At 48.5% G+C, this 18900-nt stretch overlaps 1 protein-coding gene across 1 annotated transcript; it reads right to left on the bottom strand.

Annotated features, from left to right (window-relative positions):
* Nucleotides 1-629: 629 nt before the first annotated feature.
* Nucleotides 630-17667, bottom strand: LOC143997772 (uncharacterized). The gene is made up of 4 exons (XM_077493563.1): nucleotides 17552-17667; nucleotides 10726-10919; nucleotides 10317-10411; nucleotides 630-6633 (listed from the first exon to the last, which is right to left on the bottom strand). The coding sequence occupies exons 2-4, from the start codon at nucleotides 10904-10906 to the stop codon at nucleotides 4636-4638; spliced, it is 2274 nt and encodes a 757-aa protein (XP_077349689.1). The 5' UTR covers nucleotides 10907-10919; nucleotides 17552-17667; the 3' UTR covers nucleotides 630-4635.
* Between the last annotated feature and the right edge of the window lie 1233 nt (nucleotides 17668-18900).

The following is an 18900-nucleotide window of genomic DNA, read 5'->3' as shown; positions in this document are numbered from 1 at the left end:
ACACGCATCATCACCCGACACGCATCATCACGCGACACGCATCACCACCCGACACGCATCATCACCCGACACGCATCATCACCCGACACGTATCACCACCCGACACGCATCACCACCCGACACGCATCATCACCCGACACGTATCACCACCCGACACGCATCACCACCCGACACGCATCATCACCCGACACTCATCACCACCCGACACGCATCACCACCCGACACGCATCATCACCCGACACGCATCATCACCCGACACGCATCATCACCCGACACGCATCATCACCCGACACGCATCACCACCCGACACTCATCACCACCCGACACGCATCACCACCCGACACTCATCATCACCCGACACTCATCATCACCCGACACTCATCATCACCCGACACGCATCATCACCCGACACGCATCATCACCCGACACGCATCATCACCCGACACGCATCACCACCCGACACGCATCATCACCCGACACGCATCACCACCCGACACTCATCACCACCCGACACGCATCACCACCCGACACTCATCACCACCCGACACTCATCACCACCCGACACGCATCATCACCCGACACGCATCATCACCCGACACGTATCATCACCCGACACGCATCATCACCCGACACGCATCACCACCCGACACGCATCATCACCCGACACGCATCACCACCCGACACTCATCACCACCCGACACGCATCACCACCCGACACTCATCACCACCCGACACGCATCATCACCCGACACGCATCATCACCCGACACGCATCATCACCCGACACGCATCACCACCCGACACTCATCACCACCCGACACGCATCATCACCCGACACTCATCATCACCCGACACTCATCATCACCCGACACTCATCACCACCCGACATTGTGGATCTAAAACCACAACTAAAATAATATAACACAATATACATTATCACACCATATTGGTTCCTTATTTTTATTAGCAAACACTCTGAATAATCCATGAACACCGACAGCATCGTGTGCCAAGAATCGTGTGCCAGGAATCGTGTGCCTTCTTCTAGAAGGTCTAAAAAGGCACAGTGCCGGATCTGGGATGCTCTAGAACAGGGGCCTCCAAAATGTTGCCCTGGGGCCAGAAGCTGCCCTTTGCTTTTCTTTCTCTGGCCCTTGGAGGCATTATTCTTGCCACTGACACCAACAATGGGGGCATAATTCCTTCCACTGACACCAAAAATGGCATAATTCCTTCCACTGACACCAATAATGGGGGCATAATTCCTGCCACTGATACCAACAATGGGGGCATAATTCCTGCCACTGATACCAACAATGGGGGCACTATTCCTTCCACTGACACCAACAATGGGGGCAAAATTCCTTCCACTGACACTAAAAATGGGGGCACTATTCCTTCCACTGACACCAATAATGGGGGCACTATTCCTTCCACTGACACCAATAATGGGGGCATAATTTCTTCCACTGACACCAAAAATGGGGGCATAATTCCTGCCACTGATACCAACAATGGGGGCACTATTCCTGCCACTGATACCAACAATAGGGGCACTATTCCTGCCACTGATACCAACAATGGGGGCACTATTCCTTCCACTGACACCAACAATGGGGGCATAATTCCTTCCACTGACACCAAAAATGGGGGCACTATTCCTTCCACTGACACCAATAATGGGGGTTCTTTTCCTTCCACTGACACCAATAATGGGGGCATAATTCCTGCCACTGATACCAACAATGGGGGCACTATTCCTTCCACTGACACCAAAAATGGGGGCATAATTCCTGCCACTGATACCAACAATGGGGGCAAAATTCCTTCCACTGACACTAAAAATGGGGGCACTATTCCTTCCACTGACACCAATAATGGGGGCACTATTCCTTCCACTGACACCAATAATGGGGGCATAATTTCTTCCACTGACACTAAAAATGGGGGCACTATTCCTTCCACTGACACCAATAATGGGGGCACTATTCCTTCCACTGACACCAATAATGGGGGCATAATTTCTTCCACTGACACCAAAAATGGGGGCATAATTCCTGCCACTGATACCAACAATGGGGGCACTATTCCTGCCACTGATACCAACAATGGGGGCACTATTCCTGCCACTGATACCAACAATGGGGGCATAATTCCTTCCACTGACACCAAAAATGGGGGCACTATTCCTTCCACTGACACCAATAATGGGGGTGCTTTTCCTTCCACTGACACCAATAATGGGGGCACTATTCCTTCCACTGGCACCAATAATGGGGGCATTATTCCTTCCACTGGCACCAATAATGGGGGCATTATTCCTTCTACTGACACCAACAATGGGGGCACTATTCCTTCCATTGACACCAATAATGGGGGCACTATTCCTTCCACTGACACCAACAATGGGGCATAATTCCTGCCACTGACACCAAAGATGGGGGCATAATTCCTCCCCAATACCAAAGATCGGGCATTGTTTACTCTCACTGGATGCCTTTCAGCCCCCCTAAAGTCTGAAGGACAGTAAACTAGCCCTTTCTTTAGAAAGTCTGGAGACCCCCCGCTCTCGAACGTCTTGGTTTCGTCTCTGCTGACTTCACAGCTCAGCACTCATAGACACTCCATGCCTCCCTCCTACAATGTTTGTATGTTCATAAATTTGCAGAAGTGGTGGAGACAACCACAGCATAGAACAATATGGCTTCCCCCCCCCCGTCCCCTACGTGTTCTTCCTTCTCATTTGACTGACATCTTGTGTGTAGGTAAGGTGCAAGGTATGGGATGCTCTAGGGAACATTTGTCAAACACAAGGCCAAAACCGGCCCACCAGGCCTTGTCATGTTGCCCTCCCATCCAATTTTGCACCCGGAATGTGGTGGATCTCCTTTTTACCCCCCAACTCTGGCTCTCACCCTCCACTCCTCGCTGTCACTGAATAAGTGTGAAATGCAAGACTCCGGTGGGTGTAAAAAGATGTCCGCTTGGCGACTTCTGACTGTAGGCTTACTGCAGACCAGTGCGGGGTGTACCAAGATGGCTGCGACGGAACGTCACTTTGGTTGCACATTCTGATGGGTAGCGACTTTCTGACAGGACACAGGCAAAAACTAAAACGGAGTCCCTACAGAGAACTTCCTATAAGAGAATAACGACTTCACTTCCTTCAGATGGTAGGAACACCTTCATCCACCTCCCTCTAATGCCGAGGAGGGGTCACGGGACAGACTCCACAATATGGGAAATGGATAACAACATATGGACAAAGCAAACGTAAACACAGATTTTCAGGTCTGTATGCATGCCAAATTTTTTTAACTTTTGCAAGTTTCAAGTGTTTGCATAAAATAAAAGATAATTTATTCCTGTTTTAATCCCCCCCTCCATAAAAAAAAAAAAAGCTGAGAGGCCTAATTATAAAAAAAAATGGTGTAGTAATGTCTCAGCAGTCACAAAAAAAAAACAATGTGTCGATATGAGTAAAATGTCATTTCCTTTTTTCTATGATCATCAGCTCCATCTAGTGGCCACAGCATGTGGTATTTTCCTAATTGTGTTATTTCAAGAAAGTACCACATTATGGACACTAGATGGAGCCCATAATAAATAGAAAAATAAAGGCCTGCTTAAACTTGACACGTATACAAGACCAAAAAAAAAGGCAACATAAAACACTTGGCCTACACTAAATTTCGGACTGGACTATCAGTCCAATAATGGGATTGCGTAAAACGAATAGAAAAGTGCCAAAACATCGACACAGCCCCAACCAAGGTTGCTGAATACCAAGGGCATGACAAGAGGAATCCCGTTATCGTCTATGTGGGCCAATGAACACCTATGCAACGCAGTTCCGTATGACTTGGGGAAAAAAGGTGCAGGATCTTCTTTTGGTGTGTTTTCGGGCCCCATAGACTTAGGTTGTAGAAAAACCCCATAAAAACGTGAGCCTAGCCTTATAAGAGGAGGCTTCTCTGGAATACCCAATGGTCGATACAGGTGAAAGGGCTTCATGGAGACATAGAGGGCCCTAGATTCTCAAAAATTGAGGAATTTGTGGGGGGAAAAAAAAGCGGTGGTCTATCATTTACAATGTTGGTGCTGCACAACACTCACCATATACAGGCAAAGAGGAATGACGATGCCCAAGAGTCTATAACCCATGTCGGTGTAACCAGGGCATCAATATGGCAGGTGGTCGGCAATGGACCTGTTGACTTTGTCTCAGCATAAGGTTCCTTTAAAGCCCAGCTTCCACCCAAAACGTATTTTTGGTTTTGGTTGGAGTTGGGAAAAACGTATAACCTCTGTCGGTATTTCACTGGCGTCTGTATCCCTTTTGGGGAGATTTGATCTCATTTCCTGTACTGGTGGCCAATCAGGAAGTGGAGAGAGCTCCTCAACTGAGACGCATACAGCCGATAGATGTTCCCGTCTTTCCCCACAACATTGTGTGTTTTTTGTCTGGGCCCCCGTTTTTCATATTTCCTGCCTCGGCAAACCCGGAGGTAATAGAAGATCTCCCCATTGGCTACAAAAACAGCAAAAATACCCTCTTTGTACTGAAAAAAAAAAAGTTCTGGCTGGAGTCATACCGATGATGTCAGCTAATAGTAAGTCGGTGTATAAAAAAAACTCATTTCCAGGATTTATTAAACGGGAAGTTGCTACGATTGGTTGAATTTGGGCTTCTGGTTCCTCCTCTGGCCCCAGACTCTGCACTATGATGCCTCGGTCTCGCCCTCTGGACATCATGTGCCACATTATGGCTGTGAGTTGTGGATTGGTGTACATTGTCCATTCTGACCACCTGGGGGCGAGAGGAAGCTGGAGAAACGCCTTGTAAAGAATGCACAAATCTCACAAAGTCACCCCCAGCTGATGTCCATTCCTCCATGAACCTAGTGAGGTCTTCATTTGGACCAATCATCTGTAGCCTCTTTTCATCAGCCAATGACCAGATGCCACAACGAAAGAGATATGACTGTAGATTTTTGGTCCTATCAGCGGAAATATTAGACAGCTCAATGCTTTGAAACCGCAGAATATGTTGGCATTTTATAAAGATGTCTGAAATTTCATGAGCGGCTTTGTAAAAGAGCCGGGATAGATGGGGGGATTTGGATGTCAGGATAACCCTGTTATACCCCTCACCCTTCTCTGTTGTAATTTCCACATCAGACGGACTCAGAATATCATCGATTGCGTCTTTCATGAATACACTTACATAGGTGTGAACTGCCGGATCCACCAAGAGATCTGTAGAAAGAGAACTTTCGTCCAGATGATTTTTGGGATTAATTGCTGATAATGAATTACCAGTCGGAGAGCTTAAAGATGACCATCCGGCTGCCATGAGGGATGAGGGATTAGATGGCCTTGCAGTCAAGTCCTCCAGGTTTCTCGGGTTTAAATGGAATTCATCTGGAGAGGAGTTCTGGGGTTTTCCAGGCTTGACGTTTCCAAGAGTGCTCTTGGAATGATTTGGGTTTGAGTTTAGTTCATCTGTAGAAATGTTCTTGGGTTGTCCAGAGCTGAATTTGATGCCATCAACGATGGTGCTTTTGGAATGACTCGTATTTGAGTTTATTTCATCTGTAGATGTGTTCTTCGGTTGTCCAGAGTTGAATTTGGTGCCATCTCCTGTGGAGCTCTTGGAATGATTTGGGCTTGAGTTGAATTCATCTATAGATGTCTTCTTCGGTTGTCCAGAGTTGAATTTGGTGCTACCTTCAATGGTGCTATTGGAATGTTTTTGGTTTGAGTTTAATGCATTTGTAGATGTGTTCTTGGGTTGCCCAGGGTTGAAGTCAGATCCAACGCTGATGGTGCTGTTGGGATATTTTTGGTTGGAGATTAATCCATCTGCAATGTTGTCTTCGGGTTTACTTTGACTGGAGCTGGAATGATTTTTACTTGAGCTTAATTCATCTGTAGATGTCTTCTTGGGTTGGTCAGAGCTGAATTTGGTGCCATCTCCATTGGTGCTATCTCCTGTGGTGCTCTTGGAATGATTTGGGCTTGAGTTGAATTCATCTGTAGATGTCTTCTTGGGTTGTCTAGAGCTGAATTTGGTGATATCTTCGATGGTGCTCTTTGAATGATTTGGGTTTGAGTTTAACTTATCTTTAGATGTGTTCTTGGGTTGTCCAGAGTTGAAATCAGATCCATCTGTGATGGTGCTGTTGGGAAATTTTGGGTTGGAGATTAATCCATCTGAAATGTTGTCTTTGGGTTTACTTTGACTGGAGCAGGACTCAGCTGCAAAAGTGTGCCTGAGTTGTCTGGAGTCAGGCAAATCTTCTTTAAATTGTGTACCTGGTAATGCCACGTGACTGGCTAATTCTGAGCTATCGGCTGGTTTTCCATTACTGGCCAGTGTTGAGCTCCTGTTTGGTCTTCTGTCCTCATCTGCAGGTACCTTCTTGGTTGGTTTGGAATACCAATGTAGGTTAGCTGGGAAGTTGCTCTTGGGGTGTTTGTTGATGGAAGTTGAGTCATCTGAAGATGTGTCCTTGGGTTTTCTTTGTCTGGAGCCAACTGAGCCATAACCTTGTCTTCCATAACTGCCCGAAGCTCCGTCCTCACCAGCAGAAGTGCCATCCAGACTCAGCGCCATCAGTGGCTTGGAAACCTGCAGAACAGGACATAGCACTTAGTACACCTGTCATGAGAGGATTATATAGGCTGCCATTGCTGTCTTCCTTTACAGCATGCTTGTTCTGGGTCTATGAATAAAAAGTATTGGAACCAGATACAGCCAGGCAATTTAAAAAATAGATTTTACACTATGGGGTATAGTTATAAAATAATATGCAGAGCTATTTGTCCTGTGAAGCTGTATTTACATTTGATCTGTAGGAATGCTGGCAAAATCGAATGTCGCTAAGCTATTTTCTCTCCAGGCCAAATGTACTTCATTCATAAAAATAGTGTGAATCAGGAAAATACCATATTATGGCCACTAGATGGAGTTGATTATCAGAGGAAATATTTATTTACCATAATCATCAGCTCCACCTTCTAGGTAAAATTAGTTATTTTCCCTATTCACGCTTTTCATATGAATAAAAGAACATCTGACCTGGAGAGGAAATAGCCCAGTAGCATTCGATTTGCCAGGATTTGCCTAGAATGAATGTAGAGTGCCTTGAAAAAGTATTCATAGCCTTTTTTTATATCTTCCACATTTTGTCATGTTACAACCAAAAACTTAAATGTTTTTTATTGGTATTTTATGTGATGGACCAACACAAAGTGTCACATAATTGTGAAGTGGAAGGAAAATGATATGTGAAAAGTGTGGGGGAGGGGCATTTCTATGGCGCCCCCCGGAGACAATACTTTGTAGAATCCCCTTTCTCTACAAGTCTTTTTGGGGGTGTCTCTACCAGCTTTGCACATCTAGAGAGGACATTTCTGCCCATTCTTCTTTGTAAAATATCTCAAGCTCTGTCAGATTGGATGGAGAGCGTCTGTGATCAGCAATTTTCAAGCCTTGCCACAGATTCTCAATGGGATTTAGGTCTGGACTGTGACTGGGGCCATTCTAACACATGAATATGCTTTGATGTAAACCATTCCATTGTAGCTCTGGCTGGATGTTTCGGGTCGTTGTCCTGCTGGAAAGGGAACCTCCGCCCCGGTCTCAATTCTTTTACAGGCTTTCTTCTAAGATTGTCCTGTATTTGTCTCCATCCATCTTCCCATCAACTCTGACCAGCTTCCCTGTCCCTGCTGAAGAAAACCATCCCCACCACGTGATGCTGCCACCACCATGTCTCACGGTGCGGATGGTGTGTTCGGGGGATGGGCAGTGTTAGTTTTCCCCCACACATAGCGTTTTACTTTTAGGCCAAAAAGTAGAATTTTGGTCTCCTCTGACCAGATCACCTTCTTCCACATGTTTGCTGCCCCCTCCCCCACATGGCTTCTCACAAACTACAAACAGGACTTCTTATGACTTTCTTTCTCCAATGTCTTTCTTCTTGTCACTCTTCCATAAAGGGCAGATTTGTGGAGAGACGACTAATAGTTGTCCTGTGGACAGATTCTCCCCCCTGAGCTGTGGATCTCTGCAGCTCCTCCAGAGTTACCATGGACCTCTTGGCTCTTCTCTGATGAATGCTCTCCTTGCCCGGCCCGGTCAGTTTAGGTGGACGGCCATGTCTTGGTAGGTTTGCAGTTGTGCCCATACTCTTTCCATTTTCCGATGATGGATTGAACAGAGCTCCGTGAGATGGTCAAAGCTTGGGAGATTTTATTATAACCGAACCCTGCTTTATACTTCTCCACAACTTTATCCCTGACCTGTCTGGTGTGTTCCTTGGCCTTCATGATGCTGTTTGTTCACTAAGGTTCTCTAACAAACTTCAGAGGGCTTCACAGAACGGCTGTATTTATACTGAGATTAAATGACACACAGGTGGACTCTATTTACTAATTAGGTGACTTCTGAAGGCAATTGGTTCTTCTAGATTTTAGTTAGGGGTATCAGAGTAAATGGGGCTGAATATAAATGCCCCTCCCCCACACACACACTTTTCACATATTTATTTGTATCATTTATAATTTTCCTTCCACTTCACAATGATGTGACACTTTGTGTTGGTCCATCACATAAAATCCCAATAAAATACATTTACGTTTTTGGTTGCAACATGACAACGTGGGAAATTTCAAGGGGTATGAATACTTTTTCAAGGTGCTGTATCTACAGTATCACATAGTGAATTCACTGCATGCGTTGTTTCTATTTATACATAGTTTTTGTTTCTTTATATTTTGGGGATACAGATCTGGGCGGGGCGAATGATATGCTGTATATCCAAACACTTGCAAATGTAAAACCTACCTGGAAGCTGCATTCCTATCTGAGCGTTGCAGAAAAGCATGTTTGTGCGCGCATTCCCAGAACGTGCAATTAACATGCGATGCACTTTTAGGTGCCATGAAGGGCCCCATTCACATGTGCGCGTCGCATGAACGTGCATTTTTCCGTGGCTCTTCTTTTTTTTATGCATGCATAGGGCAGCTCATTCACGTAACAAGTTTTGGCACAGCAAGCGCGATGCACGTCTTTCGCACATTTCTCTGTGCGCTCCAAGAATGCGCAGAGGTGAATGCAGCCGGATGGTTAATGGCACCCCAAACGCAGCTGGAAGATGCAACTTTTTCGCCAAACCCGCAACGAGCTTGCCTAAATGTGTGGTAGAGTGCAAAGCTCAACACCCAAAAACACTTCTTTTGGCGTGTTTGCCGGGCGTAGGGAAGACCTTTAGGTGAATAGGCTGCCCTATGCATGTTGCGCAAAAACGCACACAAAAAAAGCGCATAGAAAAATGTGCATTCACGCGATGATCACAGGTGAATAGGGCCCGACTGCTAACTTGTTTGATGTAATTATTCCTCCACGGCTAAGCGCTTTCCCTGACTTGTTCATTCCCTGAATTAGTTGGGGTAAGCGGAACACTTTGGTGGGGGTGGGCCAGCCACGCCTCTTGACCCTTGACCTCTGGGGACATGCCTTCTGACCTTTGGAGCAGGTCCCTATTCCAATCCCTAAGTCCTAACCTTGTTCTTCAAGGGAAAACCCTAAACCCTAACCCTGACTTGACCCCAACCCTAACCCTTACTTGACCCCAACCCTAACCCTGACTTGACCCCACCACTAACCCTAACCCTGACTTGACCCCAACACTAACCCTAACCCTGACTTGACCCCAACCCTAACCCTAACCCTGACTTGACCCCAACCCTAACCGTAACCCTGACTTGACCCCAACCCTAACCCTTACTTGACACCAACCCTAACCCTGACTTGACCCCACCACTAACCCTAACCCTGACTTGACCCCAACCCTAACTTGACCCCAACCCTAACCACAACCCTGACTTGACCCCAACCCTAACCCTGACTTGACCCCAACCCTAACCCTGACTTGACCCCAACCCTAACCATAACCCTGACTTGACCCCAACCCTAACCCTGACTTGACCCCAACCCTAACCCTGACTTGACCCCAACCCTAACCCTCACCCTGATTTGACCCCAACGCTAACCCTAACCCTGACTTGACCCCAACCCTAACCCCGACTTGACCCCAACCCTAACCCCGACTTGACCCCAACCCTAACCCTGACTTGACCCCAACCCTAACCCTATCCCTTGCCCGACCCCAACCCTAACCTCTAACCCTACCCCCTAACCTTAACACTAAACCCCAACCCTAATGCCTAACACTAACAGCATGGCAAATATTGTGGTGAATGGATAACTGTGCAGAGAATGGACATGTGTGGACCACCAGCACCTACCTGAGTCCCCCGGCACCGTGGACGGCTCACTGCCAGCGGGTAGGTGTATCCTTCCATTTCTAGTTGGTGCCTCCAGCTCAGGACTCGATTTGCCACTGCAGGGACCAACATCGACATTAATAAATGCATTACATCACAACGCCACCACTAAGGGCGGCTTCACACCGCGCTGCCAACCTGTGGGGCTTTTCATGCAAGGTTGGCTGCTCTTTCCTATAGACTTATATGATGTCCGGACGTTTTTGGTGCGGCTTCAGAAAGCGCATCAAAGATGCAGCATGCAGGAGTTTTGCTGCTCTTTCTGAAACCTCACCAAAACCACAGGACATCATCTACTGGGGGGGGGGGGGGGGGATTTCTAATATGTTTTTAAAATTGCTGGGCAATCATATTGGCCACTTCTACTAACCTTCTTCTTGACCGAAGGTCAGAACGGCCACGCCCTCTTCCTCTGTCGGGTAGCGCACATCGACTTCGCCGTCACCGCCATTGCTGCGCCGGAGGAAGTGTATAAGCAGATTATCTCGCACCATTTTATAATAAAGACTGGTGGGGATACCAGAAACCTGCAGAACGAGACTATCGCCCATAGTGACCGAGTTCCTGTAGAGAAAGGAAATCATTAGAATAAAAAAGCCCAGCACTTTGAGTTTTGATCAGGGGTTTGGGAGGATATAACAGCCGGAACAAGGGGCGGACAAGAGGGGTGGCTGCCCTGCTCACTTTGGTATCATGCGAGGTGTGTGTGGGGGGGGGGCGGATTTGTGTTGGGAGGGGGAATTTGTGAGGTGGCAGGGGGTAAGAATTTTTCTAGGAGGGGAACTTGGGGGGGGGGGGTGCTAGGAATGGTGCTTTGGGGGGGTTGTGTTGGGAGGAGGGATAGGGGAAGAAGATTTGTGCTAGATGGAGGATTTTGGGGGGGTTTGTGCTAGATGAGGGGGGGCATTTTTTGGGGGGGATTTGTGCTACTAGAGATGATTGAGGTGTATTTGTACTAGGAGGGGAAATTTCAGGGGCAGGATTTGTGATAGGAGAGGGGATTTGGGGGAGAATTTGTGCTGGGAGGGGGGATTTGGAGAAGAGTATTTGTGCTCCGAGGGAAAATTTTAGGGGTTGAGGATATGTGCTAGGAGGGGGGATTTCAGCAGGGGGCAGATTTTTACTGGGGGGAGGAGGGAATTTGAGGGAATTTATACTTAGGGGGTGAGAATGCAGATTAGTGCTCAATTTTTTTTGGGGGGGGGGGGTGTTTACGGACACATAATGCTCAAACATCTTAGGGGGGAGCAGTTTGGTATTTTTGCCCTGGACACTAGATGACCTTGTCCTGACACTCATCCATCAAGATCTGTCAAGCTTTTGGGCCTCTGGGTCTCCCTGTCCCAGTAAAACGGACACTTCAAGAGACCGAAGATATACAGCAGTACAAAATTAGCAAGAAGCAGGAAAATTTTAATGAGGGAGAATTGGCCAAAATGTACTAACGACAAAGAGTACATACAGGAAATTTACTACAGGAATTAAAAGACAGCTGTCAGGGCTGGGCTCAGCCCTTCCTTCTCAGAGATGGCCGCTCAGCTGTTGGCTAATTGCCAAATTCTATCTCTCCACAGTGACTCACCTGTTGATGATATCCTGCTCGTCAGTCCTGCCTACGTAAGCCGTCCAGTCCATATGATCTCTGCCTTCGCTGTGGTCACATCTCTACAGACTCTCTCCTGTGTTCCTGTTAAAGACTTGCTTGGCTGACATTCCTTCTGGCTCCAGATCCTGCTTGCTGTTCTACTACGCTCATCTATGTTTTGACTACGCTTACTCTGTTTACCTTTATTTATTATTATTATTAAACAAGTGAGATTTAACTGTACTTCTGCCTCAGTCTGATTCATTGTTTCTGACAACAGCAATGTAAAGTTGGCCAGCAGCAGGACAGTGTTTGTGAGTAAGCCTAGGCCAGGGGCATCAGAAAGGGTGGCTGGGGGGGGGCTGAAGCCCCAAATGTGACCCCGAAAAGCCCACGAGTCTCAGCCATTTATTTTAAAAATTATTAGCCCCAAGTCCCTCATGAAAGTGCAGCGCCGCACTGCACTGAGCGAGGATGATCGAGCACAAAGTCCGGTCACATGGGCGGCGGCGCCTAACTCTGAGTGACCGAGTCTATTGGACGACACACGATCCCACCCGCGATCCCGGCATTGGACCAGTAAGACGTCCATCATAGGCGCCGCACTGCCATGTCCTATGATGGACATCACACTGGTCCAATGAATGCCAGGATCGTGTGATGTCATTATAGGCACGCACGGCCAGCCCGGAGAGACACCCGGTGTCTGCACGCGGCCACAGCGGGACGAAAAGCGCACGCTTGCACTTGAGTCTTGAGGACCAATCTGACCCGAGAGACAAGCACGGCCAAGTGACATAGCAGGTTCCGCTTTCTGGAGCCTGCAGGGCCTATGATGGACATCTCACTGGGCCAATTCCAGGACCGCGGGACGTGTGACATCCATCAGAGGGAATCACAATGCGGCCGCCAGGCCGTGTCACTACGAGATCCCCGCTCGGCTCTCCTCCCCTCTCCTCTCCTGTTATGGCTCTCGCTGCCTGGAGTCACCAGTGGAGTGCCTGCTGCAGTACTGTCTAGTCTACTCTACTCTGATGGGCGTGCCGCACAGTAAGGCTGAGCCGCAGGAGTACTCGGAGGTCACGTCACCTGAATTCTAGTCAGGTAGGTCACTCAGTGTGTGTCAGTGTATGTCAGGTAGGTCAGTGTATGTCAGGGCAGTGTGCGTCAGGTAGGTCAGTCACAGTTTATGTCAGGTAGGTCTGTGCACGTCAGGTAGGTACTCCCCCCAGTGCTAGGCTTGGACTTCGAGCTGAAGCCTCTGGTCCTTTTGCCACCTAGCAACACTCCTGGCCTAGGCCCTAATTTACTAGAGACAAAGAGCACAGACTGATGGCAGATGAGACAGCAGTGTAAAATTGACCAGCAGCAAGGCAATATTTATGACCAAGGTTAGGCCCAAATTTACTAGAGATGAAGAGCACAGGCCGAGGAACTACGACAAGAATTAAGAGATGACAAGTGAGACAGAATTGTAAAGCTGGCCTGCAGCAACGCGGTGTTACTGAGCAAGGCTAGGCCCTAATTTACTAGAGACAAAGAGCACACAAATGTTTGCTACAAAAAATTAGGAAACCCAGTGTAAAACTCACCAGGAACATTATGCCTAACCAGAGTATGCCTGACTTTTATTTTATCTATGAGGATAAGGGGTGCAGTGAAAGTGTTTTAGTGCACACTGCTCTGTGAACAAATGGCAGCTCCAAGAACAGATGATGGTCAATAACAAGTAAATCCTGTATTTTCAGAACCTAAACTTAAAAAAGTCCAATTAACCCCTTGCCGACTGGTCAACAGTAATTTTACTGGTGGCTTGAGCAGCAATTGTGTTGTACGCATATGTCACCCCACTCATGACTGCTGGAATCCAGACACAGTGGATCCTGGTAGTCCGTATTTGTCTGCTGTGAGAGCCCCAGATATCAACTGATCGCTATTCAATCACGCATGCAGTAAACAACAGTAATGAATGCAATATATTCATGACATCATTGTTTACGACTGTGTGTGAACTGTGATTGGTCTTCAGCAATCATATGGTACCTGAACCAATCACAGAACCCTGTACTATGTGATAGCTGTGTAGCACCTTGGAGTTTAGTCAGGGAGCTCCTCAAAAATTTACCTGCCAGGAGTAGTTATCCTGGTTGATTGTTAGAGATCTATTGATTTCTCCCTAGGTTTGGCCTTGTTGCACTTTTCTCTTCTACCACTAGGTGGCCGGGTACTTGGTGGTGCTAGATATGAGAAGGGCAACCCAAGGACAGGTTATGGGTATATGGGGTATCTCAGCCAATGGTCAAGGGTTTTCTTGAGTCCCTTGGCCTGCTGGGAGAGCCTATACATTCGGATGGAGTCAGGTGATCTATGTTCTGTGCCACCTCTATGGCTGTCTGGGTGGACGTGTGTTGTACTGCCCGGGCTGCTAGGCCAGAGATTGGGCCTATCCCGGGCACAAATGGCAGCTAGGCTGTCTGAGGGCCTATCCAGAAGCAAGAAAGCAGCGTAGGGTTGGAATTGCGGCTTACAGTTCAACCAAAAGTGACGGTTCTGTCGGCTGGAGAACCTGTCGTGGTTGTAGGTAGAGGGGAAGCTGTCCCCAGAAGGGACTATTCGGCTTATTACCAAGGACCACAATGAGCAACAGTACCAGAGCAGCATTATCACCAACTGGGAGGTGAAGAATCTGGAAACTTCAGTGGGTATGAAGCCAGGGACCCAACCAGCGGAGGTGATGTGTGCAAAGCCAGGGACCATCAGGCCAGCGGGGTGAAGCTTGAGAGATATCTAGAGTGCCAAGATAGGGACCCAGCAGGGAAGCGGGGGTGACACTTCAGGAAGATACCACCATGAAGATTGGAGGAGGCTGAGGAGCTCAAGGGATTCAGTGGCAGTGAATCATCTAGTCTAGTGAGAGAGACCGGGAGCTCAGTGGGCTGAAGAACTACAAGAGGAGATTGTAGTGGAAGTGAAGGAACTGTTACACTTTGTGTTAGGAACTGTTAAAGACTGTTGCCATAGGAGACAGCATTCCTACACATGCAGATGTGGCGTCTTGTTGGATACCTTTCCCTGCATGGCTGTCCTCGTGTTGAAGTCTCGGAGCCAATTAATCCTGCAATTACCTAAAGGTGTCCTGGCCCTAACCCTCTCTCCCCCAAAAAAGTTTGGAAACTTTCCTTTAGATTCAAGAAGTGTCTGGCGCCCAATAACTTTAACTACTTTGCACCCACCATGCCTCACAACCTACCATATACAGAAGGATGTCAGCTATCCCTGGCACTGGAGGTTCTCATTAGGAGGCCTGGGACCTTGCTACAGCTTTATGAAAGCACAGCGTCACAATAGTAAATAGGGAGGCAGGAAAGTCATTCATGACAGTTAAAAACTATTGCTGTTACAGTGACCATCACTGTCAAAAGCAATCACGATATCTGGGATGTAGAGGGGTCAGAGTGCTAGGGTGATATCTGGGGTGTAGAGGGGTCAGAGTGCTAGGGTGATATCTGGGGTGTAGAGGGGTCACATTGCTTGGGGATATCTGGGGTGTAGAGGGGTCTGAGTGCTGGGGGGATATCTGGGGTGCAGAGGGGTCACAGTGCTGGGGGGATATCTGGGGTGTAGAGGGGTCTGAGTGCTGGGGGGATATCTGGGGTGTAGAGGGGTCACAGTGCTTGGGGATATCTGGGGTGTAGAGGGGTCACAGTGCTTGGGGATATCTGGGGTGTAGAGGGGTCTGAGCGCTGGAGGGATATCTGGGGTGTAGAGGGGTCAGAGTGCTGGGGGGTATCTGTGGTGTAGAGGGGTCACAGTGCTTGGGGATATCTGGGGTGTAGAGGGGTCTGAGTGCTGGGGGGATATCTGGGGTGCAGAGGGGTCAGAGTGCTGGGGGGATATCTGGGCTGTAGAGGGGTCACAGTGCTTGGGGATATCTGGGGTGTAGAGGGGTCTGAGTGCTGGGGGGATATCTGGGGTGCAGAGGGGTCAGAGTGCTGGGGGGTATCTGGGGTGTAGAGGGGTCAGAGTGCTGGGGGGATATCTGGGGTGCAGAGGGGTCAGAGTGCTGGGGGGATATCTGGGGTGTAGAGGGGTCAGAGTGCTGGGGGGATATCTGGGGTGTAGAGGGGTCAGAGTGCTGGGGGGATATCTGGAGTGTAGAAGGGTAAGAGTGCTGGGGGGATATCTGGGGTGTAGAGGGGTCAGAGTGCTGGGGGGATATCTGGAGTGTAGAAGGGTAAGAGTGCTGGGGGGATATCTGGGGTGTAGAGGGGTCTGAGTGCTGGGGGGATATCTGGGGTGTAGAGGGGTCACAGTGCTTGGGGATATCTGGGGTGTAGAGGGGTCACAGTGCTTGGGAATATCTGGGGTGTAGAGGGGTCTGAGTGCTGGAGGGATATCTGGGGTGTAGAGGGGTCAGAGTGCTGGGGGGATATCTGGGGTGTAGAGGGGTCAGAGTGCTGGGGGGTATCTGGGGTGTAGAGGGGTCTGAGTGCTGGGGGGTATCTGGGGTGTAGAGGGGTCTGAGTGCTGGGGGGTATCTGGGGTGTAGAGGGGTCACAGTGCTGGGGGGTATCTGGGGTGTAGAGGGGTCTGAGTGCTGGGGGGTATCTGGGGTGTAGAGGGGTAACAGTGCTGGGGGGGATCTGGGGTGTAGAGGGGTCACAGTGCTGGGGGGTATCTGGGGTGTAGAGGGGTGTGAGTGCTTGGGGGTATCTGGGGTGTAGAGGGGTCACAGTGCTGGGGGGTATCTGGGGTGTAGAGGGGTCAGAGTGCTGGGGGGTATCTGGGGTGTAGAGGGGTCAGAGTGCTGGGGGGATATCTGGGGTGTAGAGGGGTCAGAGTGCTGGGGGGTATCTGGGGTGTAGAGGGGTCTGAGTGCTGGGGGGTATCTGGGGTGTAGAGGGGTGTGAGTGCTGGGGGGTATCTGGGGTGTAGAGGGGTCACAGTGCTGGGGGGTATCTGGGGTGTAGAGGGGTCAGAGTGCTGGGGGGTATCTGGGGTGTAGAGGGGTCAGAGTGCTGGGGGGATATCTGGGGTGTAGAGGGGTCAGAGTGCTGGGGGGTATCTGGGGTGTAGAGGGGTCACAGTGCTGGGGGGTATCTGGGGTGTAGAGGGGTCACAGTGCTGGGGGGTATCTGGGGTGTAGAGGGGTCTGAGTGCTGGGGGGTATCTGGGGTGTAGAGGGGTCACAGTGCTGGGGGGTATCTGGGGTGTAGAGGGGTCTGAGTGCTGGGGGGTATCTGGGGTGTAGAGGGGTCAGAGTGCTGGGGGGTATCTGGGGTGTAGAGGGGTCAGAGTGCTGGGGATTCATCAATCTACAGATATATTATATACACAGAAAAGATGTCACTTTATGTTGTGTTTTGTTTCTTTGCTGTACAGAATGATTCTTCATGTAGGTCACGTGGAGCTCCTCTGGTCGGCCCTTCTGGTCGGCCCTCTGACCCCCCAGAACCCCAGAGAGATACAAGAGTAGAAGATTCTCCCACCATGACAGGGAATGAAGTGTACAACCAGGAAGGGTGGAGGAGTCATTGTCATACAAAGTAACAGAAGAGAGAAATAATTCTCAGTATATAGTATACAGCGGGACCTCCCCTCCCCCACTCACCTGCGTCCCCTCCTTTGGCTGGGGCCCCTGAACCGTGACAGAAGAAAATCTGCCGGATTCCTGGAGGAGATCTCTGAACAGGTTTCCGTTTCACATGAACTGAAAGTGAAAGAGAAGAAACACTCCCAGCACTATTATTTTATTTATTTCCTTTTTTGTTGTTATCTTTGTAAGGTGACCTCCAGTCCTCCGAAAGGCGCCTATAAATAAAATGTATTATTATTATTATTACAATATGTATACTACAGGGGTGCCAGGGACTCTGTATACTGTGTGTGTATAGACTGACAGGGACTCTGTATACTGTGTGTGTATAGACTGACAGGGACTCTGTATACTGTGTGTATAGACTGACAGGGACTCTGTATACGGTGTGTATATAGACTGACAGGGACTCTGTATACTGTGTGTGTATAGACTGACAGGGACTCTGTATACTGTGTGTGTATAGACTGACAGGGACTCTGTATACTGTGTGTATAGACTGACAGGGACTCTGTATACGGTGTGTATATAGACTGACAGGGACTCTGTATACTGTGTGTGTATAGACTGACAGGGACTCTGTATACTGTGTGTATAGACTGACAGGGACTCTGTATACGGTGTGTATATAGACTGACAGGGACTCTGTATACTGTGTGTGTATAGACTGACAGGGACTCTGTATACTGTGTGTGTATAGACTGACAGGGACTCTGTATACTGTGTGTATAGACTGACAGGGACTCTGTATACGGTGTGTATATAGACTGACAGGGACTCTGTATACTGTGTGTATATAGACTGACAGGGACTCTGTATGCTGTGTGTATAGACTGACAGGGACTCTGCATACTGTGTGTATATAGACTGACAGGGACTCTGTATACTGTGTGTGTATAGACTGACAGGGACTCTGTATACTGTGTGTATATAGACTGACAGGGACTCTGTATACTGTGTGTATATAGACTGACAGGGACTCTGTATACTGTGTGTGTATAGACTGACAGGGACTCTGTATACTGTGTGTATATAGACTGACAGGGACTCTGTATACTGTGTGCATATAGACTGACAGGGAATCTGTATACTGTGTGTATATAGACTGACAGACTCTGTATACTGTGTGTATATAGACTGACAGGGACTCTGTATACTGTGTGTATATAGACTGACAGGGACTCTGTATACTGTGTGTATATAGACTGACAGAGACTCTGTATACTGTGTGTATATAGACTGACAGGGACTCTGTATAATGTGTGTATATAGACTGACAGGGACTCTGTATAATGTGTGTATATAGACTGACAGGGACTCTGTATACTGTGTGTATATAGACTGACAGGGACTCTGTATAATGT

This window comes from Lithobates pipiens, unplaced genomic scaffold (genome assembly GCF_037356315.1).
Source record: "Lithobates pipiens isolate NorthernLeopardFrog02 unplaced genomic scaffold, aLitPip1_a1.2 Scaffold_19, whole genome shotgun sequence".
NCBI classification, from domain to species: Eukaryota; Metazoa; Chordata; class Amphibia; order Anura; family Ranidae; genus Lithobates; species Lithobates pipiens.
The sequence above is the reverse complement of the archived record's forward strand: the minus strand, read 5'-3'. Positions and strand labels throughout refer to the sequence as shown.

What these genes read in the sequence shown, in the direction of transcription:
- LOC143997772 (XM_077493563.1), bottom strand. Translation starts at nt 10,906, where the DNA reads ATGGGCGATAGTCTCGTTCTGCAGGTTTCTGGTATCCCCACCAGTCTT. An exon ending in GACCTTCGGTCAAGAAGAAG is followed by an intron (nt 10,412 to 10,725) that starts GTTAGTAGAAGT and finishes TGGTCCCTGCAG; the next exon opens with TGGCAAATCGAGTCCTGAGC. An exon ending in CACGGTGCCGGGGGACTCAG is followed by an intron (nt 6,634 to 10,316) that starts GTAGGTGCTGGT and finishes CCTGTTCTGCAG; the next exon opens with GTTTCCAAGCCACTGATGGC.